Source organism: Macrobrachium rosenbergii, chromosome 19 (genome assembly GCF_040412425.1).
Source record: "Macrobrachium rosenbergii isolate ZJJX-2024 chromosome 19, ASM4041242v1, whole genome shotgun sequence".
Classification (NCBI taxonomy): Eukaryota; Metazoa; Arthropoda; class Malacostraca; order Decapoda; family Palaemonidae; genus Macrobrachium; species Macrobrachium rosenbergii.
In genome coordinates this window covers 22860216-22888150 of record NC_089759.1, presented here as the reverse complement: position 1 = coordinate 22888150, position 27935 = coordinate 22860216, and the positions used below count along the sequence as shown (strand labels likewise).

General features: G+C 36.3%; 1 protein-coding gene across 1 annotated transcript; it reads right to left on the bottom strand.

Moving 5' to 3' along the window:
• Nucleotides 1–807: 807 nt before the first annotated feature.
• Usp14 (ubiquitin specific protease 14) lies at nucleotides 808–26181 on the bottom strand. The gene is made up of 12 exons (XM_067121275.1): nucleotides 25977–26181; nucleotides 21827–22005; nucleotides 19862–19969; nucleotides 13284–13401; nucleotides 12870–13017; nucleotides 10998–11126; nucleotides 8966–9134; nucleotides 8701–8804; nucleotides 7460–7595; nucleotides 4961–5069; nucleotides 2263–2445; nucleotides 808–1221 (listed from the first exon to the last, which is right to left on the bottom strand). The coding sequence occupies exons 1-12, from the start codon at nucleotides 25990–25992 to the stop codon at nucleotides 1115–1117; spliced, it is 1506 nt and encodes a 501-aa protein (XP_066977376.1). The 5' UTR covers nucleotides 25993–26181; the 3' UTR covers nucleotides 808–1114.
• Nucleotides 26182–27935: the final 1754 nt, after the last annotated feature.

Sequence of the window (27935 nt, the reverse complement as noted above, 5' to 3'; positions counted from 1 at the left end):
CAAATCTTTGTAATGTATGAGAGTATTATATATATTTAATAAATATTGCATCAGTTTAATACTTTGCATAAGAGAGAAATTCTTGGTATTGGATAACTTTTTTTTTTATATCAACCACAAAAAATAGTATGTCTCTCATGAGCTCTGCAGGTCAAAAACTGCTCAAGGGGTAAAAAATTAATTTAGAGAACATTGTTGATGTTAGAGATGTTATAGAATATTAAGATTAAGTAAGATCTGAATCATATCTGGTGGTTTCAGTAATCTTCATTTATTACCAGTCACTAATTCCTATTTCCTTTTAAGCTGTTTTTAAGATTGGCAGAAGGTACATAATCATGTAAAGCTTAATGTTTGGTTTTTATTTGGTAAAATATGCAAAAATGAAATTATGAACTATGTCTAATTCACTGTGGTTCTTTCCTGTTTTCATTTCTAATCATGTAATACCTTTCTCACACCAGTTGGCAAAGGTCATCAATTTACTGTCTGCACACTTAAACAAACTGCAGAAGGGAAATTGTTATTTGCCTTTGTATTTTCCTCCAAGGAGCAATATTATTTGCTAAATGGTATAAATATTTTTCATATTTTTATTTCACCAATTTACTGATACTAGAAATTTTAAGTTCATGTGCAATGCATGGTAAATTTTAAATGCCTCTCCACTTTCAATTTGCCTCCAATGTAATTTTTTTTTTGAATTTTTTTAAAGATACAGTATACAGTCCCAGACAGTACATACACAGATGCAATTACTTTACACAATGCCTTGACAAAATGTAAAGGGTATGCAAAACGTTTCGGTAACTGCCAAATAAGTTTTATTCCATTCACTTTCCCTTAAAGGAGAAACGATGAATTAGAAAGGCAATTCTCCTTTGAGGTCAGTACAAAATGTTTTCCAAATAAATGAAAGATTACTATACACAAACAATATTAGCAACTGAAAAAATAGGATTCGTTTAGATATACTTAAGCTAAACATCTCCAGGTGTATGAAATGCTGACATCACTTCAATACTACATACATATGAAAAAAGTCATATTTTCACCATCATGTAGGATTCCACCTACACTAAAATTTTATTTTCTTGTTTACATAGCCTAGAGCTTAATTTGTTTCCATTTTGGTTTCTTCTCCAGCTTTCTCCTCTTCCTCCTCAACAACTTCAAGTATACGTGGTCCATAAAGTAAGATGTAAGCACAATGCCAATCACCTGTTTGTAGGAAAGGAAAATATTAATGTGACATGCACCAGTAGATAAAAATCTCAAATGTTTATAGCAATACCAAAATAAAATTCCTTTATTGTGCACGTTTGTCTGCTTTAGGCAGTAAAGTATAAATAGCCAGCAGATTTAAAAGCTTAGTGAGGGGAAGATACCTAATGAGAGGAGCAAACAAGGTCACCTGCTTTTTAGTTTTCTGAAAAGAAAACTATTGTGCCGTCCACACTTTCTGTTTGCACTCAGATCTTAAAAACTACTGAGGCTAGAGGGCTGCAAATTGGTATGTTGATCATCCACCCTCCAATTATCAAACAAGCCAAATTGCAGCCCTCTAGCCTCTGTAATTCAAAGTTAGCCATAATCACGCGTCTGGCAACGATATACGGCTCATGCAGCATTATACCAAGACGACTGAAAGATAGATCTATATTTTTGGTGGCCTTGACTATATGATGTACAGAAAACTAGATTGCAATGATGTACAACATGATATTATGGTGTAGATAAACTGTCTTTTCGCACACAAATAAAATACCTAACAATCATACAGTACATGAAAATGCCTGTTTCCTACTGCATATGATTAAGGTCACCACATACCCAAACTAGAGGACTGGCTCACAGCAAACAGAATGAAAACTGAATGTGACAACCAAGTCCATATATCAAGACAGAATTTTCAGGAACAGGAAAAGCAATGACAAAGCAAGAGCTGGAATACCACTGAGGTATAGATATTTCTAACATATTCTTGCTAGTATCTTAACACTATACCACCAACTCTCACATAAGAGGAGCTTATATAGTGTGCTCTATCACTCTTATACATGAACTGTACTACTTAATAGGTAAATGCAGATTCAGCTAACAACCTAGCCTGCTTTAAATTGACAATCTTCAATATCTCATTACTAACTAGTATCGGCAACAAGCCATATGTAAAATTGTAGTTTGCACTTGCACCTAACTGTAAATGTAGTACTTATGAATTATTTTTTGAGATTCAAGAACAAAAAACAAAATACAAACCTCCCCCAGAGAGCTTCAAAATTTCTTCTTCAGTAACAGGAGTAACTTCATCGTCATCGCACTTCAGCCATTCTTTGCCCTTCCATCGTATCCAACTGACATAATGACCTGAAGATGATGATCTACCTTGATGTGTCAACACAGCTTGGAGCTGGTAAAATCCACTGTTGTTACTGCCCAAATCTGCAAATAAGTGACCATTATTACTACTGAACTTGACCCAATGTGGTCTTAGGAGGTTTTCAAGCTTACTGTTTGGACTCAAAGTCTTTTTAATATGAAGTTCTAATTTTGATTCTTATAACATTGTGTTGTTTACAGTGTAATTTACATTCATCTCTTACATGGTCTGACAGGCCTTTCTGGTTCCAAAGCTTGTTGCTACTCTTTATAATATCCAAAAATTATTATTCTTACCCATTTTTCTTTTCTTTAATAATCTTTCTTCCCTACTATACAATTATTGCTGCCAAAAAAAATTAATTATTTGGTTTTTATTTTCTCTATTCAAATGCTAAATAGAAGAATATACACAGTGAAATACCGTTGGTAAAAATGCTATTACATTTTCAATGTACATGTTTCCCATCTTCCAAGTAACAAAACTACATATCTAAATACTCTGCTTAGAATATGAATGAACAATGTCAGTATCATACTGAGTAACAATGTTACCTAAGGGATAATTTTAAATTATGCAGAGCAAAGACACCACAAGGAATGGACACAGCATTGTTCTCAATGAGCTGGGGTGGAAATGGTCTAATCCTCCCCCACCTTTAAAGGGGCTCTTTCAAGCACAAACCCCTCTCTGGAAGATTACATGCAGAAGGCCTATTAAAAGGTGCCATAGAGAAATATGCATATATTCACCACCAAGCACATCTCTTCAGTGTTCCCAAAAAGGATTCCTCTGAACAAAAAGCGATCCACAACCTACCAACATTGAACAAGTACACTATTTGCCCAAAGTTTCAGATGACTACTGTTGCCCAAGTACGTTCAGTCATTCCCAAAAGGAATTGGACAGTTTCTGTAGGTCTGAAAGACGCATAATGGCACGTCCCTATTGCTGCTCCCTTTCGCCCCTTCCTAGGGTTCCAGATAGGGAAAGTGACGTACAGGTTCATTCCAGATAGGGAAAGTGATGTACAGGTTTAAAGTCACGCCTTTTGGACGAAACATTGCCCCAAGAATTTTTTAAAAATTAGCAACGATAGTTGTACAGGAAGTCAGGAAAGAAGGAATACAACTAATAGCTTACCTAGATGACTGGTTAATCTGAGAGGTCACAAGAAAAGAATGCTTGAAAAACCTAAGAACTACAGTCAAAAGGTTTTATAATAAACTGGAAAAAATCCCGCCTCATGCCCAGCAGACGCTTTCAGTGCCTGGGACTGTGTTGGGATACTCTTTAAGGCCTGTTGTCTCTCCCCATCAAAATTCAGAACAGAATAAGGAAAAACCTCAAAAGGTTCCTAAAGAAGCCCAGTTTCCAGACGGCAATTAGAATGCATGATGGGTCTACTGTAGTTTGCATCAGTAATAGATCCAATACTCAGATTGCAATTAAAAAACGTGAACAAAATTTTGGCTACCGCACGCAAGAAAAAAGATGCGAGACCGATCTCGCCAAAAGAATAAAAAAGTTGGGAAGATACTTTAGCCTTGGACCCGAAAGGAATCTCTAACGAAACAGGTCACCCTGACTCTTACAGATGGGTCAATCTGTAAGAGTAACAATGCACTCAGATGCCTCCCTGACAGGTTGGGAAGGACATTGGGAGGATTGTCAGGTGGCAGGGAAGTGGTCAGCTACTATGAGGAAGTGTCATATCAATTTCCTGGTACTGATGGCTGTCTTTTTGTCTCTCGAAAAACTCAAACCTTCAGAAGAGACATATTCTGTTGGTTCTAGACAACACGACTGCAATGTCCTGCATCAAGAGATCGGGATCACGTTCACCTCCTCTCAACATGGTAATGCTAGCCATCCTTTGGACGGCATAAGTAAGGAAGTGGCACCTGTCTGCAATTCACCTCACAGGGTCTCTCAACGTAATAGCAGACTCTATCGAGGAAAACAACAGCCTCAACAGAATGGATATTGGACAACCACTCTTTTCAAACAATAGCTAACATGCTTCCACAACCAAAAGTGGACCTGTTCGCCACATACGAGACTCACAGACTCCCAGTTTATGTATCTCTGAACTTGGACAATCAAGCAATAGCAAGAGATGCCTTCCTACAAGACTGGAACAAGTGAAGGACAATATATCGTTTTCCTCCATTGTCCCAGATTTCGAAGGTTTTGAGCAAACTCCTAACCTTCAAAGGAACAGCTTACTTAACAGCCCAAATTGGCCAAACAGGCATTGGTTCCTATCACTTCAACAATGGGCAAAAAGATCAATTCCACTGTCGTCCACTGTTCTATCCCAGAAAGTAGGAGGGAAAATGATTTACGCATCCTCCTTTCTGAGCCAAGACCTTCACATATGGATTTTTTAAACATTACCATGAAAACTACTCACCCAACATTGCTAGGTACCTAGTGCAAAAATTACGAAACAAGCGACTACCAAAAATAGGTTTTTCCTATGTCAAAACCTGTTTTTTCTACAATTTTGAAATTCGGGCATCACTGAAACTAATCTTGATTATCAAACACAAATCAAACAATAGTATTATTTACCATCTTCAAAGGAAAATGGCAATGATCGTGTTTTCGGTTTTTTTATCACAGCACCAGGTTTTCCTCTTTTCATGGCACGCTCCTCCTCTATTTCTCGTTCTTCCATGTCCTAAAAAGAGGAATGAGAAAAAAATACTGATTAAAAATTGTATACAATTTGTATGTCTACAATACTACTCTAGTTAAGACATTTCTGCTAACACTTCAAGGAATATATATTGCAAATCCATTTGAGGTATAGCAGACAGTAAATATGCTGGGGAGCAAAATATGTTATATGTTTCACTAACCACTGTTTTACCATGGCTTAGTTGACAGAAGTAAACAGTGAAGGCTACATCTATATACTAACATGTTCATCTTCATCAACATCTCAGTAAAAAAAAAAAAAAAAAGTATGTCTTTACATTCTCTAGAAATGGGGCATTCAGTAAGCAAATGTGCAACATAACTAGACTGTCATTAGAAAATGACTGAAACTTATCAACTGTCACTGATCATCTAAAAAATGTGACAATGACCAGTCTTCAACCTTGCCCAATTTCTGTAACCCTAAGTAAAATTGATTTAATTGTTATATTTGGCATTTCCTGGTTGCTATCATCTTTACAAGATTTAGCAAACGTCCATTACTTTTTCTCCAAAGCTAAAGAATGTGTCCTAACTCTTTAGTGTCATCTATTATTAAAGACTGCAAGACACATACATATAAGTGCGTAAAAAAAAAATAATTTTCTCACCTTTAACCTGTGGAATATGCAATTCATCACAAAAAGAGCAAATTCTCACCTTAGCTTATTCTACAGAAATACTAGTCTTACAATCTAATATAATTGCATGCTTTCTGTCAAGCATAATTTCCAGAGGAATCATGAAAAACTCTTACAATAAAACATATTTTTACAAACCCATTAACCATAAAATAGCCCTAATTTTGCCAACAGATTCTGTCAAACCAGCTTGTAAGGTGTAAAAAATAAGTCGCACTGTACACTCCCAGTTCATGCTCCTGTGGCCTGGATAGGACAAAATTTGTGTCAAACTCCATCTCTCATAGAGTGGCAAAGGGAGAGGGCAATGGAAGTTTATGGTTAATGGCTTTGTAGCAAACATATGGCATTGCAAAAATATACATTATTCTAATGAATGAAATACAATAACTCACAGCAATTCTCACTGAAGCAATAATGGACCAGTCAAAATCATGAAAGCCTCTGTAAATAATGGATTTCCATTAGAAGCTTTGCCACACTCATGGTGCCTGGCAGCAGGCACTACAGGATAACGCCCACCTCCATGTGTGCCAAAACCATGGGGGATGAGATCATGAGGAAGATGAATATGGCAGGCCCAATCATTCCCAAAGTGTAAGATGTCATGCCGTGATAATTAGCCACAATAAGTACCCACTGAGATTTATGCATAAATCATACAAGTAGGTACGATCTCGCAAGTGTTTTAACTATGCTAAGTGGCCACTCTATGGATGGCAGAACTCCAGATTGAAGAGAAGAGAGCTCTTCCTTCATTCACTGTGATTTTAAACTACAAGATTTACTCTTGTGAAACATCCAAATAAGCTGGCAGAATAACCTGCCAGAGACAATATGAGAAGAATTCTCTGAAACAGGAAATTTCTGGTAATTCATGAAGTAGCAGATGAGGAGATGGATGGAAAGATTCATTCTTTTCGGGGGGGTACATCCTGATGGCCCTCACATGGCAGAAAAGGCAATCATCAGCTTAAAAGGAAGGCAAGGCATGAATGGTTAATGTCCAAGAGTGGGCCTCATTTATTATAAGCCTGAGTCTTGGCCACCAATCTGGGCATACAAGAGACCCCAGAAATGAATGGCTGGAATTTGAAACTTCACCCAACGAGGCAGGGAGCCCATACACTTTAAGAGACAAGATCAACCAGGAACACTGCCTTTGGGGTCACATCCAGCAAGGAGGCAGCTGCAAAGATCTCATCACCTGGTCTAGTGTGGATGCACAATGTTAATCCTTCATAGAGATTTAGTGCCTAAATGTTCCACGAGTGAAACACGTCATAAGCTACTTGAACTTAGGCATTCATAAATCTTCTGCTGCAGCTGCAAGGTATTCATAAATCTTTTAGTGCAGCTGATGTAAATACTTACTGAATGCAATACATTTAATGAATAACACCATGATACTAATCACATTTTAACTTTCTGGGAACTTTCTAAATTCATCAGTCATTTTATTCTTGGCATGTTTTTAAAGCTTGCATAATTTCAGGAAATCAGTAATATGTAAAGGAGAGATACTACTCAAGAAAAAGGAATAACTTTTTTTGAAAAAAGGGATGCTACCACACAATACAAGCTATACTGGTGCCTTTCATTCAAAGCCTACCATCTTTCAAGCCATATTTAAGCACATCTTCATACAAACATCACAATTCTTTTCTATGAAGCGTTCATTTATAGGAAGTACTATGTATTCTATATATACAGAGAACACAAAACTTACCTTATACTTTTCTCTATTAGGTAACAGCCTTTTCTGTAAATCTTCTGTACATAGCTCAAATACATCCAGCACCATTGGAAACTTTACATCTTTCAGTATTTTCGCATTTACAGCTTCTTTTTCCTTGTAAAAAAATCTGAAAACAAGGAGCTTTGTTGGTAAGGGCTATAAATTCCAACCATACACAACTCAAGTTGCACCCAGTACAAAGTACCACATTAAGACTTTTTCTAATGTGGAAGCAAATACATTTTGTAAAATACTGAAAACCCATCATCAACAAGGAACCCTCCTAAGCTGGTATGTTTCAGTACTAAAAAGTTTTTGGACCATCCATTCAAAATAACAGCACAATAATCTGAAATGTACTTTCTACTTATACTTTTAGCTTTCCTAATACATTATTGAACACTAGCTACTACAATATTTTCAACAAACATTAAGAACAAATCCTAAGGGTCTCATAGCAATGTTTACAAATCTGACTCTGTCATTTAGTTAGACTATATTATTAATACAGTAATAACAGACTTTGCAATCTTGCATTCCTATCCCAAGAATAAGTGAATTTAAATTATCAAAAATAAGTTACATTCCTGAAACACAAAGAGCATAATAGCCAATACCCATTAAGAAAATGACATGCAAACAGTTAACTGTAATCAAACCAAAGGGGACATACCTAGGGATTAACAACTATGCCATACTGCACACACAGCTGCCCTAAACAAAATAACCACCTGAAAATAAAACTGACCCTTGTCTTACAGAGACTCAGTCTATGGAGAATGGGCGAAGTAATGAAGCCAAGTTTAACCTAAGCCTTTTGCGACACTTTACCACATCAGCTACTTAAGCTGTAGTGGTCATGTAGCATTTTGAAAAGATAATAAGGGATGGAACCTAAGTTGCCTAAAGCAACTGCTTGAATCTAAGTACTGTACTGAAAATCAGATTACAGTAATTGATCTCATATACCTACAAGAGGATTAAGAGTTGGGAGGGGGGGTTAAGGCAACGCTCTGTCAAAATAAACACTTGTACAATATGGGGCATCATATTCTAACCAAACTTTCAAGTATTTAAAATACAACCCTTGTGGGAAAGTAATGAATGCAAACATAGTGAATGTTAGAGGCTTGCAATTCACGTGATTTTTTTTCTGATATCCTGTAAATATCCTCAAACCATATTTTAATGAAATGATCAAGAGAACTATAGTAATGCACTCTGCAACTTACCTAACCATTTCAACAGATAAATAAGCTGGTAATCTTGATATTTTGGACTTTTTAGTATATACAGCATCACGGTCTAAAGTCGCTGACTTCTTTGTGATTTGTTCCTGTAAGAATACAAAATACAGTCCTCAATGTAGAGTAAGTCCATTATACATATCTCATCACCCATACAGAATCTCAGTAGATGTTATAACAAAACTGAATGTCAATTTTTAATAAAAGTCATTTGTTAAATGTATATAACCAACATGTTCCAAGCCCTCACCTGCATTCTAGCTACCAGCCCAGTATGTAAATATTTAACATCTTGACTAATATGGCAAAGTAACTGTTGGAAATTGTCCTTTGTCTTAGTAACTTCTTCCTCTTCACTTTCGACACACTTCCACTCGCAAGAAAATTCTCCTGTGAAATACTGATCAAGAAGAGATGACCTGTGAAAGAATAAATAGAAGGGCTACAGATACATCCTTATGGTATAATATTTTTAAAAGGTCAGACCCAAGATGTTCCATGTACTGTACATACAGCTAATATTTTAATAGCATGCAAGATTTCAGCACTATTCATCATCATTACACTTCATAACAGAACATCTCTTTACAACAGTGGGCATGAAAGAGTTCTATCAATTGTCTCTTCTATCTTGTACATTTTTGCTTCAAGTCCCATTCTTTAACACTACTACTAAGAGCTTTTAAATTTTAAAACTCTAAAGTAGTTAGAATAATAAGTAAAACAAATAAGAACTTTCTACATATAAGTACAAAAAATATAAACATTCTCTACATAGTATAATCTATAGAACACTTGCTGTATCAAACAGCAAAATCCAACAGAAGTGTGAAAATTCAATAACACAATGTATACGACTATACATGGATAAGCACTCTATTATATATAAAGGAACTTTGAAGTACTGCTTGAGTTCAGTATTTTTGAAAATTCAAATACTCTAGGAATAATCCCTATTCCTATACAGACAAAAATCATGGTATGACTATAAAACTACTGTGTGCCTCAAAAGATTCTGTCAATTTGACAATAAAGCTTCAAGTCAAATATCAAGAGTCAAATGGCAGGATGATGTGAGAAATGATACCATAAGAGAAACTATAAATATCCATAAGCAGATGAGATAATGAAAAACAAGAGCTGGACATGGCTTGAACATGCCCTTTGCACCTCCTTGGGGAGAACAGTATGAGATGGTGTCGTGTGGAAGTGAAACATAGTTAAGATGGAATAGCAGAATTCCACTGAGGTTCTTTGCTTTATATGGAGCTGGAGGCAAGGACAATGAAACACTAATGAAGCATCTTATTGCTAAAGGAGAGTTTAATCCTAACTGAAAAGTCCATATCAAGAAGTAAATGACACAGACTAGCATATTCGGGGAACGTTGAAAGAACTGTCTGAAGGCTCTCAGATACTGTATGTCTGAGGAATCAACCTGCAGTTGACAGAAAACAACTTTAACAAGGAAAAGTTTCCTCAATATTAAGGTTACAAAAAATAATCAAGGTTAAGGTTACAAAAAATAATATAAGATTTTAAGCCATTATCAACAGTAACACACTTTTCAACTGCTGAATACCATATGAGGTCTAGGGTGACCAAATGCTTAAAAAATGAACTAAAAAACATGAACATAAAGTAATAATCATTCCATTTAAATACTGTACATAGTGCTCCACCATCAATGTTTATACGCCAGCTTTTTAATTTATGGGTCTAGCATGCAACGGGTTCACCCAATTCCTTAATAAATTACTGCACATCATACAGCACAGCTTATAATATCTCAATATGGAGCAAATAGTCCTAGGGGCTAATTCAGACTGCTTACCCGACTTCCTAATACTTATCAAGACTTACAGCCATTTAAGTAATTCTGAAAGCTTTTTAGATGCTACAAGCCAAGAGTAATCAACTGTACTATGATCCACATTCTTGTACACACTGGTAAACAGGTAAAGACAAAATCTGAGATGAAATTGAAATGCATCCATACCTACTAATAAAGTTACTCCAAAAGGATAAAATGGTTAGAAACCATTATAACTAGCTTGCCAGAATATAGATTTGAAAATCCTATTAGTAAATATATAGCACAAAAACTTTCACACAAATTTAGATATCAAATAATAAAAAATGCCCCTATAATTTCAAAATGCTAATTCCTATTGGACTTATGTAAGAAAGAAATACATTCTCTAACCTTTGGAAATACTTTTCCAAAACCATTAGGTACTTGAACAGTTTGCAGGAACTTGAAGGAAGATGGTAAAACTTACCGGAAGTTTGCTGCTGTCTTGTCAGACTCCTTTGCAGGGACTTCTTGCATTAGCAGCCGCATCAATTCAGTCCAGCATTCAGAGGCATCCTGCTGCATGAACATCCCTTGTTCTCCTTGTTCCGCAAATCTAAAAACAATTTTTATTCATTAAATGCACAAAACTTTTTAAATTTATAAAAAAAATCTTCACTATATTCAGTATATACAGCATTTTAAAATAACAATGCAGTCCGACTGACTTCCTAGAAACAATGAGACCTGCAAGATTACAGATAAAGTGATTTAAACTACCAAAAGTCAAAGGAATCCAACCACGGAGATGTCCTTTCCCTCAGTGATCTCTCCTAATTCCTTTATGCCAGTCAATAAGGTTAAATAAGACCACTGAGTCAAATTTATAGACTCTCATATGGCTTGTCCAAAGGTCTTCTTAAGAAAGGTGAAACTGAAGAAGTTTCTAATAGAGGGAAGAGACCCAAGGGAATGATTGAAAAGTAAAAGGATGAGGGCTAATAGACACTGCAAGAACATTTAGCAATGCAAACAGTGTGAGACACACAAGGCATACTGCAAGTGGTACCCTTTACAATAAGAAATTATGAATCATAATTCAATGTTTGTCAATGACTCAATTATAGCCCCACTCAAAACCAAGCCTGTATTCATAGAGACTGGGGGTGTTTATGTTTTCACTTATACTCATGTCTTATTCTACAAATGATTACTAAGTCACAGTTTTTGCATGGGACATGTTAACCATCATAATATTTATATCACAGGTTCCTAACATTGATGTTGTGAGCATCCATGGAGCACTAGAATCTTCCCTATCTTTAGATTATGTATCAAGTATGTCTGCAAGTACCTGTACTGTCTAACCGTGGACAAAATAAACGTATAACAAAATATACAGGACAAAAAGATCCACATCATGCAAACTACAGATGTATTTAAATCTTCCCCTAGTATCATCTTAAGAAACAAGCTAGTTTTCTTCATTTAATAATGCACCATGTTCACAATAGAACTGTCAGCAATATGGTCAGCACTGAAGATCAATAAAAGCAGGCTACCTGAGAAACAGACAATTTTTAGAGACTAGAAGTCCCTTATAATTACTGTCCTAAAAACCCTGTTTTCCAACAAATTGTTTTAACTTCACAAATTATACGAAACCAGTATAAATGATGAAATATATAAAAATAAATATATTAACACCAACAAGCTTAGCAACCAAAGTTGCATTCCAAGACCACAGCAAAAATGAGGATGTCTTGACTTGGGTAAGCCCAAAGAAAAACTGAGGGCTGATAGTAAAGCTAGTACCAAGCTTCAATGACCAAATTAGCTCATACTAAAGGTATATCAGTAGAGTAAAAGTTTTGTATTCTCTTAGAAACAATAAAAGAACTGGGTATGTAAAATTTATGACTTCAAATTTCATACATCCCAATACTAGCAAAAAGAGAATTTCTGAAAACAGTTGTCCATAGGCCTAAGCAATAATATCACACACCAACTATCCTCCTCCTACTGACATTTCTCATCTATCCACATCATGAATTTTTGGAAATGTGATAATCATATTTGTCAATATTTACATATACTCCTACCAAGCATGTTTTTCTGTGGATCTGTTCGGTAAAAACATTTGCCACACTACTTCACTGCTCCTTAGAAATAATCACTTCCTTACAAGGGAATTAAGTGAAAATATGCAAATGTGTGTAAAAAAAAATTTAAAAAATTTACTAAAACCTACTCTTATCTGTAAGAACCTCAAAGTCAGCATACTATATACACACTAACCCTTTCATCAAAAGGGTTCATAGTTCGATAAACATCTTTCTTAATATTTTCTATTTCATACCTAGGAAAAGTAGTGCGGAAGAGGTTGACCAAAACAAGGGGAACAGCCGTCTTGCCAGAATTCATAGTTTTGTAGCAATCTTGAACAGCCAAGGTGATTAGTGAGGCTGAGTCAACAGCTAACGTCAAAAGGGAAGATGATTCTGGTTCTGGTTCAGAGAATAACTTTTATTAAAATTCTTAAAATATTTAAGAAAAATACTTACACCCTAAAACTACTAGTTTTGGTCTAAAAGAATATAAAATTATCCAGATATATTTTTAGTACTAGTACAAATAACAATAATTACAATGCTACCTGCTCTGGTCAACTTCAGAATCAATCCTTGCTCCTTATGGCATATATACTCTTGTGATAAATGACTAAGTGAATTCCCTACTGAATTTTAAGTAGAGAACAGTAACTCATACTTACGTTTGGGTTTATAGTCTCTGATAGCAGTGTGTAACTCCGGCACAGTCTTCAAACACTGAACAACAGCATTTAGATAACAAGTATTACCTAAATTCTTAATACCAACAGGCAGTTCAAGCTGGGAATATACACAAAAAACCAAATTAACAGCTGGCAACTGGATTAACATGACATTTTTATAATAAAAGTTTTATATATACTTACCAAATAATTACATAGCTATTGTTCCTACTTTACACGCAGCTCAAAATTTAAGATTCATGGTGGCACTCGTTTAAGGTGTACAGTAAAGCCCCCGTATTCGCGGTCTCAAGATTCGCTGACTCACCTATTAGCGGATTTTTCTATGGAACATGTATATGCATTATTCGCTGAAAATTCGCCCATTTGCGGTATTTTTCACTGAGAAATATTCACAAATTACTGTCTTTTCATGTCAATTTCATGACTAACTGCACTTTTTGTGATAAAACTATTAAAATACTCAGGTACCCAGGTAGTGCTTGAGTTGTGATAATTCGCCTTACAATAATTCAAATAGTCCACCTGCCTTTCTTCCATCTCTTTATCCCATCTTCTAGTTAAAAAGGTAAAAGAGATTGATAAAAGTATTGTAGGTAATGCTATACGCTTGCGTAAATGCGTACAGCCATAAACAACTGATTGAGACACTGTTGTTTTGCTTATAACTGAATCGGATAACAACAGGTGTTTTGCTTGTATTTCAACCATTGTATGGTAATAAACAACTACCGTAGTTATAGTACAAATGAAGTTAAGTAGAACAGGACTGATATATTTTTACATTATGCCCTTATTCGGTATGGATAAAAGTTTGGCAAGGAAATATACTGCTAATTTTCAGCAGTAAGTTGTAGCTGAAGCTGAGAAAACAATGTTCAAGCTGTTAATAACTATAAATTATTGTGCATCAGCAACATGGATGAAACTCGACCGTAAGTAAAATTGGAGAGGAAGTATTTTAATCAAAACTACTGGGCATGAAAGAACACATTTTACTGCTATTTTTACGCCGATAAATGATAACTATGTAAAGCTCGTGTTATGATGAAATCAAGTGAAAATAGCGAACGGAATCTTGATTTTTTTTTTTTACACAAAACAAACATGCCCTAAACGGCCAACGTAATCTATTAATGAAAAAAATAGCTAAATTAATTTCACAATGAGACGTAATTAAGTTATATTTCGACTTAAAAACACTGTATTATGAAAAATAACCTTGCCCCATATAAATACAGTATCTAGAGATTCATTTACACTAACTTGAAGTAAGAAAAGCGCTCTGAACTGAGTTAAACATGGCAAAATAAAGTTACTGCATAATCGATTTCCAAACCAAAACATTGATCGCTCTGATCGCAATTTATAATACAAAAGCAAAATAATATATATACAATGTTATTGGATACAGTGAATTAAAGCATATCATTTTAAAAGATCCAAGGAAAAGATGCATACAGTATTCATTATGTTGATGTTTGTATAATACGATATTATGTGAATATAGAGTACAGTATAATGTCCGCTAGGCTAGCGTATATGTATACGATATACCACAGTGTAGGCTAAGCTAATTCTTGTTTGTTATTCAATTTCTCTTTGTATTGAATTATCATAAGTCACTGCATGAACCTCCAGAATTAGCTGATATTAATAATTACTATACTGTGTATGTATAGAGTATACTTTTAGTGTAGGCTAGGCTACCATATTTGTATACATGGTACTGAATACTCTAGTGCAGGCTAGGCTATATTCGAGATATGTTTTTTCCAACAAATGATGGGATTTTGGAACCTAACCCCACTGTAAGTAGGATAATACCTGTAAAAGCATTTTTAGTTTTTTTTTGTGTCTGAGCTATCAAAATAGGCAGTTCTAAGTGTTTTTAGAGGGGTTCTAAGTATTTGTGGATTTTAGCTATTCGCAGGGGGTGGGTGTGGTACGCATCCCCCACGAATACGGGGGGTTTACTGTAGTTATACTGCCCCGCCCACTTTCAGAGGATAGGTACAACACAGCTAAAGAGCTCAGTTTGTTTATGCTCTATGTCCATGAGAGGGGAGGAGGGAAGGCTCTGATCATGTAATTATTTGGTAAGTACTGTATATATAAAACTTTATTATAAAAACGTCATTTTTATATACATAACTTACCAAATAATTACATGGCTGAATCCCACACTGACAGGAGGTGGGATACATGGACAAAACTACTCAAAACCACACAAGAATGGAAATGACATTGAAATGGGAAATTTAGCTAGCATCGTGAAATGCTTGTTGTAACCTTACCTGGTGAAGGAGCTACGGCAGGTGGGTACTGCTTCTGGTTGGAGCTCCTCTCAACCTGTAATGGCATGGTGGTTGAGCCAAGAGTTGCCTCTACTTCAGTGGGTGCTTTGCAACGTAGGAGTTAATCGCAGGTTGCCAAAGCTAACCACCCAAACAAGACACATCGAAATGTGAGTGTGCCCTTGCCCTGGGGGCAGACAAAATATGACCAGAATTTTAAAACCTACATCACAAGCTTGTTAAAAATCAAACCAACCGATGGTACTCACGACACAGTAGCAATCAGGCTTCCCAAGAAAACACCAATCCTCATTCAAGGAGAGTGGATAGAGGAAAAAACAAGAAATTCCTCCTATCCCTCTTCACCCAATGCCATACCAGCTGTGAAAAACATGCCTAGAGCACTGCAGTTTTCGTAAATTGTTTCCACATCTGCAGGTAGAACATTGCAAAAACTGATTTGCCCCTCCAACACGTGGATTGCAGGAGAGAAGACAGCAACAGATTGCGCTTGAAGGCCAAGGAAGTCGCTACTGCTCTAATTTCATGTGCTTTGACCTTGTATAAAGGAAAAACATCCTCCTGGATCTTGGAGTGTGATTCAGAAATCACAGTTCTTAATCTTCGTTCTTTGCCATAAAACCCAAAGTCAAGGAGCAGATAGCGTCACCTTGCGAGAAGCCTACTCTCTTATCAAAGGCATGTAGCTTACTAACTCTCTTCGCTGTTGCTAAGGCCATAAGAAAAAGCGTCTTTCTTGTCAGATCTTTAAGAGAGGAGGATCCTAAAGGCTCAAAGGGAGGGCCCAAAAGCCATTTGAGGACAATATCCAAATTCCATGCAAGACCCGGACTTCTATCTTGTTCAGTAGTATTCCGGGACTTTATTAAATCACCTAAGTCCTGGTTTAATGCAAGATCTATTCCTCTGTGCTTGAAGACAGAATTCAACATAGATCAGTATCCCTTGATGGTTGACGTGGCTAGACCTTTCGAGGACCTGAGGAACAGCAAAAAATCTGCGATCTGAGGTACAGTCGTTTGAGTAGAGGATATATTTCCGTCTCGACACCAACTCCGAAAGACTGTCCACTTCGATTGGCAGACCGCAGAAGATCGTCGCCTACATCCAGCAATAGCTTCTGCAGCCTTCCTTGAAAACCCTTTTGCTCTGACAAGCTCCCTGACAGTCTGAAGCCTGTCAGAGTGAGAGTGGATGAGAGCCAGGGATCGGAATTACAGGGAAACTCGGAGGACTTGAGATAGGGGAAAAAGCAGCTCCAGGTGTTGCAGGAATAGGTAAAGGAGTCACATCAACCCCAGGAGACAAAGCCTGACTAGCGAAAGCCTTTGCTTCAGCCCTAGAAGCAGCTTTCCTAATTCTGTCACGCTATAATTTGTCTAAGTATGCATAAAGAGCCTCCCGTCACAGCAAAGTTCAGGAGAGCAAACTTGTTCCCTGCACAAACTACAAACACTATGATTGTCATATTTGCCTGAAGTCAACCTATTCTTACAGCCCTTACTACAATACCTTGTATTAGAAAGGCTAGAACCTGACATGATTAATAAGTCAAAATCGGGAAGTCACAAAAGAGAAGTCTGAATTTGCTAAGCTAATTTACAGGAATGCGGTACCAAAAAGAACAAAATACTTCACCAAATGAAGGATAACAGCAACTATTCGGTGAAAAAGAACAAACTCAGAGCTCCTTATGACCGAGTTCAGTCATTCACTGGCAGAAACGAACTGAGCTCTTTAGCTGTGTTGTACCTATCCTTCCCTGAAAGTGGGCGGGGCAGTATAACTACACCTTAAACAAACGAGCGCTACCGCAAATTTAAAATTTTGAGCTGCCTTGTAAAGTAGAAACAATAGCTATGTAATTATTTGGTAAGTTACATACATAAAAATACAGTGCTTCATTAAAACATCCTAAAATACATATTCTACCTTAAAATTAAACTGAAATCAAACCATTTAAATATCAAATAGGTAAGAGCATGGCCAGCAATACTTTTTATTCCAAGTATTGCATGCTAAAAAACCACCACCTCTGGGACATGTAAAGAATAACAACAAATTTATTATAATTTTTTGTTCTAGAGGCCTAAAAATTATATATATTTATGGAATCATGTTTTCATATAAGACTAAAAAATTCCATGGCCATAATCCCTTCTTGCTAATATATTAAAATCTCACATCATAAACTAAAATTGTGTAATTACAGTAGCTCCTCGGTATACAAATTTAATTCGTTCCAAATTCCAATTTTTATATCGAAATGTTTGTATATTGATCCGAATACTCCAATACGGAATAATGGGAATTCAATTAATTCGTCGCACACTCAAGAATTTCCCCCATATCAAACCTTTATACTCACTTTAATACAATTATTTTAAATGCATGCGCAATATATTGTTTATGATAACCAAATTCACCAAAATAAATAAAAGAATAAAGCATTTCACAATAAAATTTAACAAAAAAGATGACGCACAGCTGACTTGAGGTAAGGGAGGGAGCGTTTAGTTAAGGAAGGAAGGAGAAGAGACAGTAAAAACATTACTGAGCTGTATGTATGTAAAACCAGTAACAATTCATTTACAAAAAATAAGAGAATAAATTTAACAATGATGCAATATAAAAACAATCAAATGCAACACAGTAACAATAAAAAATCGAAAGAATCTTACCTCGAACGAGTGTTCTGGAACTGGGCTCGGTTGATTTTTATTTTTCAATGTTTCGCCTGTCTGCTTTCACTTAACACTTGATTCACCCAAATCACTTTTTTTTGTTACGGTAAAATACCTATCGAGTGACGCTTGCTTTTTGTTTAGCACTCTGTAAAAATAACTCATCCCCACATCAAACAAACTGGCGCCGCGTTCTGCTTCTGCGCGCCTTGGATTGTTTGTTTCTACAAATTTCTATAGATTTTCCCACGCTTCACACTGCTTAAACGATATTCTTGTTACTCCTACTGCAGTGTGTAATGCCTTAATTTCCTCTTTCTTCTTTAGAACGGTACATATCGTCAACATAGATCTGCCATATTCTCAAGCTAAGTCAGACATGTGTGTGCCAGCTTCATGCTTGGCGGTCATTTCTTTCTTAATTTCGGCAGTTAGACTCCTTTTTCCTCATCACTTCCTTAACAGGCTTCTTCATGTGTGGCAATGTTATTCTTGATTATTAATCACAATATAATTGCAAAAATATGCAACAAAGTTAAGCAAAGTCTCAGCCACAAGCACAAACACAAACATACGGTACGATTTAGACTAGCGTGGATCAACAAGTTTGTGTCAGGGTCGCGAGGCAAATGAAGTCAATTGAGGGCTTTTCAGAACCTAATTTGACATTTTAAAAAAGAGAACTATCATCCCAGTTGTTTTACTGCCTTCCCACTATGTATCCCGCTGTCCCTACATCCACATGGCCCTCCCCCTATAATCCAGGACCAAGGGATCCCGTCTCCCCCCACCCCAATCCTGGCCAGCTGCGTAATTAGAATTTTTAGCTCGTACATAGAAACAGAATTTTGTCAAAAATTTTATTTCGTATAACGAAAATAAGAATAACGAATTATTCGTACGCCAAGGAACCACTGTATTATCATTATGCACTTTAATATTTATTATCATAAAAGGTAACAGATTTCATAATCCCTAAAGCAAATCAATATCTTTGAGAGAGAGAGAGAGAGAGAGAGAGAGAGAGAGAGAGAGAGAGAGAGAGAGAGAGAGAGAGAGAGAGAGAGAGAGAGATTCTTAACATACTTTACCATCGCAATTACAATCTATTTGCTCGCTAAAGTTTTATTATATGAATTGCTATTGTCAAGCACACTATATACAGTATATAAAGTAACAATACACATTAAGCAGGAATGCTGACACCCACTTCATAAACAATAAAAAGGACAAAAAAGTCATCAGCCATCAACACTTACACACGCTTATTACTTTTAGAAAACTGTTAAACTATTTCTAATAATCTAATTAAAACCTTATCAAAATTTGTACCCTAGCCAGTACTGCACTTTAGGTTTTACCTAAGCTAATGCTTGAAGAAAATCTCATCTATGTTACACGTGACAGATTTCCAAATAAAGATGTACTGAAAAATAAACTCACAAAGATCCAAGAATGTGGAATGCTAATGTATGTAAACTGTAAAATATATTGTATAACCAACCCACTGCAACCCCTATTGGCATATGAACTTTACCTATCAAACATTCCTTACCATAGTATTCCTTTCTGCTTCCGTCATATCTTCAATAAACGCTGTCTTTTCTGTAGGTTCAACTGGAACATCTTCTTCCTTGCTGCCCATCATCAGAATTGTCACACCCTACAAATAAAGCCAATAATGATGATAAAGAACGTTCACACATGCAATTAAATCTAAAATGCTGACACAAGAAAACAAAACCTTATTTACTAAAATTTCATTGCTACATACTATAAACATACCTTTTCATACATGCCTATCCCATATATCCTGGTAAACAGCCAAGAAAACCTCAAAATAACAATGACCTCATAACTTGGAAATTTTACCAAGTGTATTCTAGCAGCAGTTCTATAGCCAGTAACAATAAATGGCAGTTGGTCCTGCTAGGCACTAGCAAAAGGTTCTTGGTAGAAAAATGAGACCAATTAATGAAGAGGTCCTCCTACCAGAGGTCTTCCCTGTCATAAAGTTTTCACCTCCCATTACAGGTAAACCACAGAGGACACAACCTAATAAGCATCTAGATTTTCCATGCTTAAAAGACTGTCATATTATTCTACAATGCTCTGTCTTGATCAGAACTAACTTTGTTGTTCCAAAGTATTGCTCTGGGCCCCCATAACCAACAGAAGATGATGCATATGAACTGACAGTTACTGCCAATCAAGTTTAAAACTGAAGTACAGAAGCACAGCCAAAGAGTTCATTACAGTACATCAACCATCAATGAAGTCACTCAACCATAGATGCAAGTGTGCTCTCATGTCAGAATCACTCATAGCGTCTCGTCTGTCAAGGGGTCAAAATCACCCATCCTTAACTGATCTGTAAGAATTTCTTCAAGACTAACATATAAAGGAAAGTCATGAAGTAGTGCTGTTTTTCCAGACAGGTCAAAATAGTATCTTACAAGATTAAACGTGCTGATAATTTTCAAGTAATAATGAGATGTGAAGATCAGTATCTAATAAAGAAAACCAACACAACATCAGAACCCTAAAAAGGATGACTTTTCCATCATTCTGCATGAGTTAGCATTTGTTATTGCCATCCTATAGGACACTTCCACCTCCAGCCTGAAAAATAATGATAAATTCACATTGTCCTTAGCATGGACATGAAATGTTTCCTACAGATGTACATGGTTAGTTATTTCCGATGTTTTCTGCCCTTTTCAATCTGTCAATTCTTTCAAGAAATTCCAAGAATCAGGTGGTGTTAGAAAATGATGTGCCTAAGACTAACATAAATTCATACACAAGAGAAGAAAAACACTTGACATGTCTTTACATGTGATATTAGATAATACAGCACTGACAATGAGTGGTTTGGAAACTCTAGACTACTTATTTCTCTTCATGCACAAAGCATTCATACAATTCATATCTGGTCTCTCTACTACATGGGCTCTTTCTTCCAAGTAAAATCCTACAGCAAAATGACCATATGAATCACTTCTACAATTTGCTAAACACCAGGTAAATTTTCCCAAGCAGGAAAAAGCAAGTAGAATCTGAATTACTCTTAATGAAATTAATACTTTTTAACTATAACCTCCATCAAGCAGAAAGTCACTACGTTGGCCAGGAGGGTGAGCAAATATGAAATAAACAAAGGAGAACAAGATAACTAAGGTTGTAAGTAACCTGGAATTTAAAGTGCCAAAAAAACCCCACTGAAATGCAATGATGCAAAATTATAAGAAAAGTCATAAAGAATGACCAGAAGAGTAAAAAAGAATAATAGGCATCAGACAGCTGTATTTCTCAAATGCTGAGATGAGGTTGTCATGTATGTTAATCAGATATATGCAAAAATATAAAATACATCAATTTCATTCTGTATGAATACCAATTTTTCACTGGAACTATCTTTCATACAGTCATTCCTATCAATAGCAAAAGTAATGCTTTTGAATTTAACATATACAATGGCATACAAAAATATGCAATCTACTGTACATTCACTACTTACATCTTTCATTTTAATACCATCCCACGTATCATCTTTGATGGTAGCACCCCTAAGCATGATTTTCTGGCGATGAGGTTGTACCCCAGTCAGGGCAAACAACTGAGCCTTAAACACCATTGGAGGCTCTCCAGTGTCAAGCTCAATATCTGGGTACATCTCCTTTCCCCATTTAACTTTAACTGCAAAGAAATAGACAAATTAGTAGGACAGAAATATAATTTGCAATTCCAAATGGAAAAAAGTATTTTGAGAAATAATATACCATCTTTCTTATACAAAAAATCTAGTAGATTATTGTGGTTAGCATCATTCAAGGCTAGAGCAATAATGTACATTAATCTCAAATTTCAGCAGCTCATTTCAGCCATTTTACTGAGATCCTACTTTTCTCAGGTGACCTCAAGCCATCCATTTGGCTACCCTTTCCAAAACGAGAAATTTAAATTAATTTGTATTTTTCACAGCTAAAAAAACCTGCAGTCTTAACATGAGGATAAATCTTCTGGTGCCAGCTGGAAACTGGTAAAAATAAAAACAAGAATTGTTTATGCAAGGAGTTGGTGGCATCTGACATCTATCATGGAGGTGAGATGGGAAAAGGGTAGCAACCTTATTCAATTATCCTGGGTTTACAAGGTCAGGCAATGTTTCTTTCCTTCTACTATTACCTGTGTTGATTTTCTCTTTACTTTCACTATTTCTGATCTTTAAAATAATTTATTTTCTCAGAAGCAAGTCTGAGTCTTCTCTTTCATTCTACTGGACCTGGACTAAAACAGGGCATTAGGTTTTGCATCCCACCTGCTCTATGTCAAACAAGACGTGCTAAAGCCACCTTATGTCTGTCTGCACTGAAAGTGTTTGCTAACCTAGTGTTTTTACCCTGTAATGCACCACACAGTCCTGTATTACATGCCAACACCAATCTCCTATTAAATTAAAATAATTGTAAACATTTATTACCCCAACGACCCTACTCCATAACCTACACAGAGAGAACTTTGATTTTACAGCTTCATTAAATTACCATGTTCCTAAACATGTTCATTTTTATAAGCCGAATAGTAACCTCATCCAAACTCAACATGATCGGGTGAAATGACTTTTTCATATAACATATAACAAGTTTATCTTTTTGAACTTTCCTTTTTGACAAACAGTAGCCTAACATTGAAATTTCAATATCTTAAAAATTACCTCATTTCATTGTGCACTTTGAACCTTGAGCTGGGTTTGCATCGCAGGTAGTAACCCCAGGAGTAAATGAAGCAGACAAGCTAGGCAGTATATGATGTACATCAGATATTACAACAAAATAACTAAAATGTAAGGAAACCTCTTAATACTCGCTATCACTTAGTCTGGATACAGAAAGAATTTTCAGTATCTCAGCTTTGACCTAATCATTCCATTACCAACCGAGAACTCTGCATCTAGATTTGCACCGCAGAGACAAATGATGTAGATTAAGTAGGTTTGCATTACTAGAGGCTAAAACAACATACTTCATTAGGCAGGAAAATACTTAATGCTGGGTTAGCACCCTAAGGGCATTAAGGCAGTACAACGTGAACATTATAGTGCAAAAAACAAAATTACTAAATAAAAATGAAAAGACATGTCATAATGGCAACTTTATCATTTAGTCATGTATAGCAATAGCTCTTTTAAATTACAGTTTCACACATCATCTATGTTCCTAATCATGTGCAATTTTTGTCTAAATGATGCCACCCTAAACACTAAGGGTGGGGTAAAATATTTTTCTTTGCTTACTCGCTTTCACAATAAATAAATTTCTTTCAGGTCTTACAATTTTTGAGGTCCCACAGGGGGGTAGCACCATCAGTCCCTGCACCTCTCACGGAGCACTGTAGGGAATACTTAAGGTTCTTTGCAGCATCCCTTTAGGCCTTAGTTGCAACCCCTTCCATTCCTTTTTACTGTACTGTATACAGTATCTCTGTTCATATTCTTTTTCTGCCATCTTACTTGCCACCCTCTTACAATTGTTTCATAATACAACAGCGAGGTTTTCCTCCTGTTACACCTTTACAACCTTTTTATTGTCAATTACTCTTTCAGCGCTGAATGACCTCATAGGTCCCATCGCTTGGTCTTTTGACTAAATTTTACATTTCATTCCATTCCACAATTTTTGGGATACCAGCATCATCACCAAAAATCACAGAAATTGGTTTACCTGCAAGCTGATATAAATGGCATTGCACCAGAATGTGCTCAACAGCAGGTTGTCACACTGGGCACTATCTGGGGTACCACTAACCAATGGTAAATACTTATGAGTTATGCATGTATGGCCAATTTTCAGTCTGGCTAAAATAACTTTTGTCTGCCAATAAGGATGAAACACAAATGACCAAAAGGATACAAGAAGCTTGATATTTTTGTGTGCTTGCTATAAGCAAGAATAGAAGACCATGTATCATGAATTTTCTTACCAATTTAAGATATGATGGGTTGGTACAAATATGCAAGGAATAGATGGTACTGTATATCAATACTGCTCTCTCTAATGGCAAATTTTGCCTCTGTATTGCCTCTTCATTACCTCTATCCCACATGATAGACACCAAACAGAAGCAAAGAGGTTTGGATTTTAAAATAACCCTAAATGAGAAATTAGCACTTTAGCCTGCACACTAGAGGATGGAAAAAATTTTATTTAGCCTACATATAGCAACCACTGCAATTTACGAATCCTAATAAATAACTAAAGTCTTAGCATTTCTATTATAAACCTTTTTAACTGTATAAACAGTGGCTGACAATTAAGCAGGTGAGTTGAGTAGCCATGCCACTCAGGAAATTTCTCCGTAACAAACAGCATGCCCAACACAATCTTTTAATCTAGATTAACTAATACAGATCTTAAAGTAATTTTCAAGATAGTGACCATGTTCTTGTACTACGCCAAGCTCAGGAGATGGGATCATCTTGCTGATGCCAACTGAACCCAACCCTCTACAGAAAGGATTAAACATGGAGGCTATTCCAACTCACTCATTCAGAATTTAAAAGTAATCAATAAGCAAAATTTTCAGATTAATAAGACGTTCATTCTCTAGTTGCTTGAAGGCTAGTATTTAATGAGACGTTCATTCTCCAGTTGCTTGAAGGCTAGTATGGAGGGACGTCCAGGAGTTTGATTTATAATCCAAATAGCTTTCTTACCCAATGACTTTATTTGATAGTCTCAATTCTCCTCTGCCAGAATTCTGAAGTAGCTGGGTACAGGGGATATATCCCTTTAAATGGCCTTGTGACAAGCCTATTTGTCTTAAATGTGTGTTTTGCGACTGATACTGATTAAGGGTGTGATCCGTATATTTTCCAGTAATACTTTAGACTACTACTGCACCTCTCTGGTTTGGTAACTTTCAGTTTAGGATATGAGCAATATGGGCGCCGTCTTTAGTATCCGCCCCTTGGGGATGAATGTAAAAAATACACAAAATACAGTAAATATCTGAAACATAAACCAAAACATAAAAAAAGGTAGTAATTATGCCAGTCAGGAACTGGTGGGAACCAGGCCACTGTAGTAATCTTCAGTTTTACCCATTCTCCTAACTGCTAAGTTTGTGTTTTAGGCTATGCATTTTAAACCATTTCTGTGGGTGCAATTCACTCATTTTTGGTTCCCTCTCATAAAAAAAAACCGTTTTTAAATGTGATCACCCTGTAACTGATTCATACAGGAATCTGTGGTCCAGAAAAACACACAAAAACGTAGTTAGCATCAACATTTATAACTATTTGGTTGGTAATTAAGGAGACTAACCTATCACGATTGGCTATTACCATGGAAGCACAAAAGCCTGTGACTTAATTAACAAAAAGCCTGGTCTAAATACTAATAATACATAAGAAGCCTACTTTGCTAAGTTTTCCCAAAAGCCTACCGTAAACAAGAGGCCTAAGTTGGATCTACCGTAATCAACGCTACCAGTCCACAAGGCCTAAGCCCGGCCTATATAACATTGTGATTTTACGAGACTGCTAACCTATGTTACGCATAAAAATGTTTAAGTTACATATTATAATGTGTACAAGGTTGGGTCAAACACTAATGTGTCACCTCACGGATTAGGCTCCGTTAACTGACATGCCTATGTCATCCACTTACCATGGAATGCCGACATTTTAGCGATTTCTCGTAAAGTTTAGAGAGTGTTCCACCAGAACAATGTGAAAAAATCCGGCTGCAACACGTCAAATGTAGATAAAACAAGACGTATCTATGAGGTGAACGACTTTCGGCTCCTGGGAGAGAGTTCTAATGTCATACCTAAACATCGACTTCCTTCCCTCTTCTTCTTCTCTCATAAAGCAACGAGGAATTTAGTTATGTCATGGCACTGCCCGATTTTTGCTTCTAGGCGTTTTTGTCCGTCTTAATTTTTGGTTTTCTTCTGTTTTATGTCGATAGTTACTAAGGGTTTTTAATATCACGGAAGTTGATATTTGAGATTTAGCTTTTAACGTTGCAAATGATTAATGAAGTTATTCTTTTGTGTGCATATGTGCGTTGTAGGTACATTTGGCACCGGGTGTCCCAAACTGCAGCCAATTGACTCAAAGCAAAATGTCATGTCACGCTGGTCCTTAAACTTTGTTATCACACAAGGAAATATGCGAATTATCTTTTATACTATTATAAAAACAGGTCTTTTCTGTCCTTCAAACTCCCATTCAAACAAACAAAGCAAAACAATATGATAATGCCTTTTCATTCACAAATGGAAATAAGTTTATGGCTTTTAAATAGATTTTAACATATGTTTACATAAGATTGTCCTTATTTGGCCAAGAAAAAAGACATGTAATCAGGTTCTGTCTGAAAAAATCTATTATCTGTGATCGACGGGTTCTGCATAATGACCCTTAAAACTTTCCATGACCCTCATTTCTTATGCTCCACGCCCATATGCAAAACGTAGGCACAAGCACGACTTATAAACCGTCTCAAGGATTAAAAGACGTTGAAGGTCAGAGATGTTCGCATGGACAAGATACGTACATCATCAAATCAAAATAAGGACATCAGTTCAGTTTCTAGAGGATGTCAATAAATATCTGTCAAAATCATGGTAGTCCCTGGGATTAGAAGTAAGCCAGCTTCCATGGGAAAAGCAAATATGACCAGAACAAAAGACAAACCAGACGTGACTACGGTGTTGTGAAACACGCAAAGCAGAGCCGATGGGAAAGAAATGTATAAACTTCATCAAAGAAATTATAATAAAATAGAACATATTTCTAACATTTGCTATCGCACAATCTACCAAGAGAGCAAATTCACGTTTTAAGACCAAGCTATAGCAACAGTGAGAAAGCTTTGCAGAAAACAACGTTATGCTGCACATAGAGGCGAACATGACATCTGAACACTACGCCTGATTTTTAAAAGCACGCCATGGCAAATTTGAAGTAACCTGAGTAACTGAAATGTGAAAATGAAGTCAGAAAGGCTACAAGATCATAGTCATTGATGTCGCTCAGTTTAAAAAAAATTATTCAAGTAATTTTGATAACAGATGTACTCTTCCTTTATCCGGTAGGAATGTCACCCTAGTGCCCTTATTCTGAAAACAGAAAGGCTAAAAGATAAAGAAATAGGCCAAAAGTATTGCCTGCGTGGAATGATGGAAGATGATCATTGCACATACAATGAGCAGTAATGATCGATGGCGCCATAGTAGTAGTAGTAGTAGTAGTAGTAGTAGGTAATGAGATACTACTACTATAGCAGTGAAGAAAACAGAAACACATACACAGAAACAGAGAGAGAGAGAGAGAGAGAGAGAGAGAGAGAGAGAGAGAGAGAGAGAGAGAGAGAGAGAGAGAGAGAGAGAGAGAGAAAACCAACTCTTTCTGAGAAGAGTAGACAAGGCACTCCAACGCACTCTTTGGAACAGCATCTCTCACAGTAATTCTTGCAGAAAGGGAAAGATAAGATCACGCGCTAAAACCGAGACAGGGAGTTCGCTACGAATTACTGTTATAGCTGAATGCTTTTAGCCAAGCGTGTCATAAAGAGAAGTGAAATGGGAGTCTCATTTGTGAAAACTTCACAGGCAGAAAG

Bases quoted from the DNA above. Each gene is read 5' to 3' on its own strand.
- Usp14 (XM_067121275.1), bottom strand. The intron at 19,970-21,826 runs GTAAGTAGTGAA...CTTTATTTGTAG, and splicing joins ATGGTATTAAAATGAAAGAT to GGTGTGACAATTCTGATGAT. The intron at 13,018-13,283 runs GTAAGTATGAGT...TCTCTGAACCAG, and splicing joins CAGAGACTATAAACCCAAAC to AACCAGAATCATCTTCCCTT.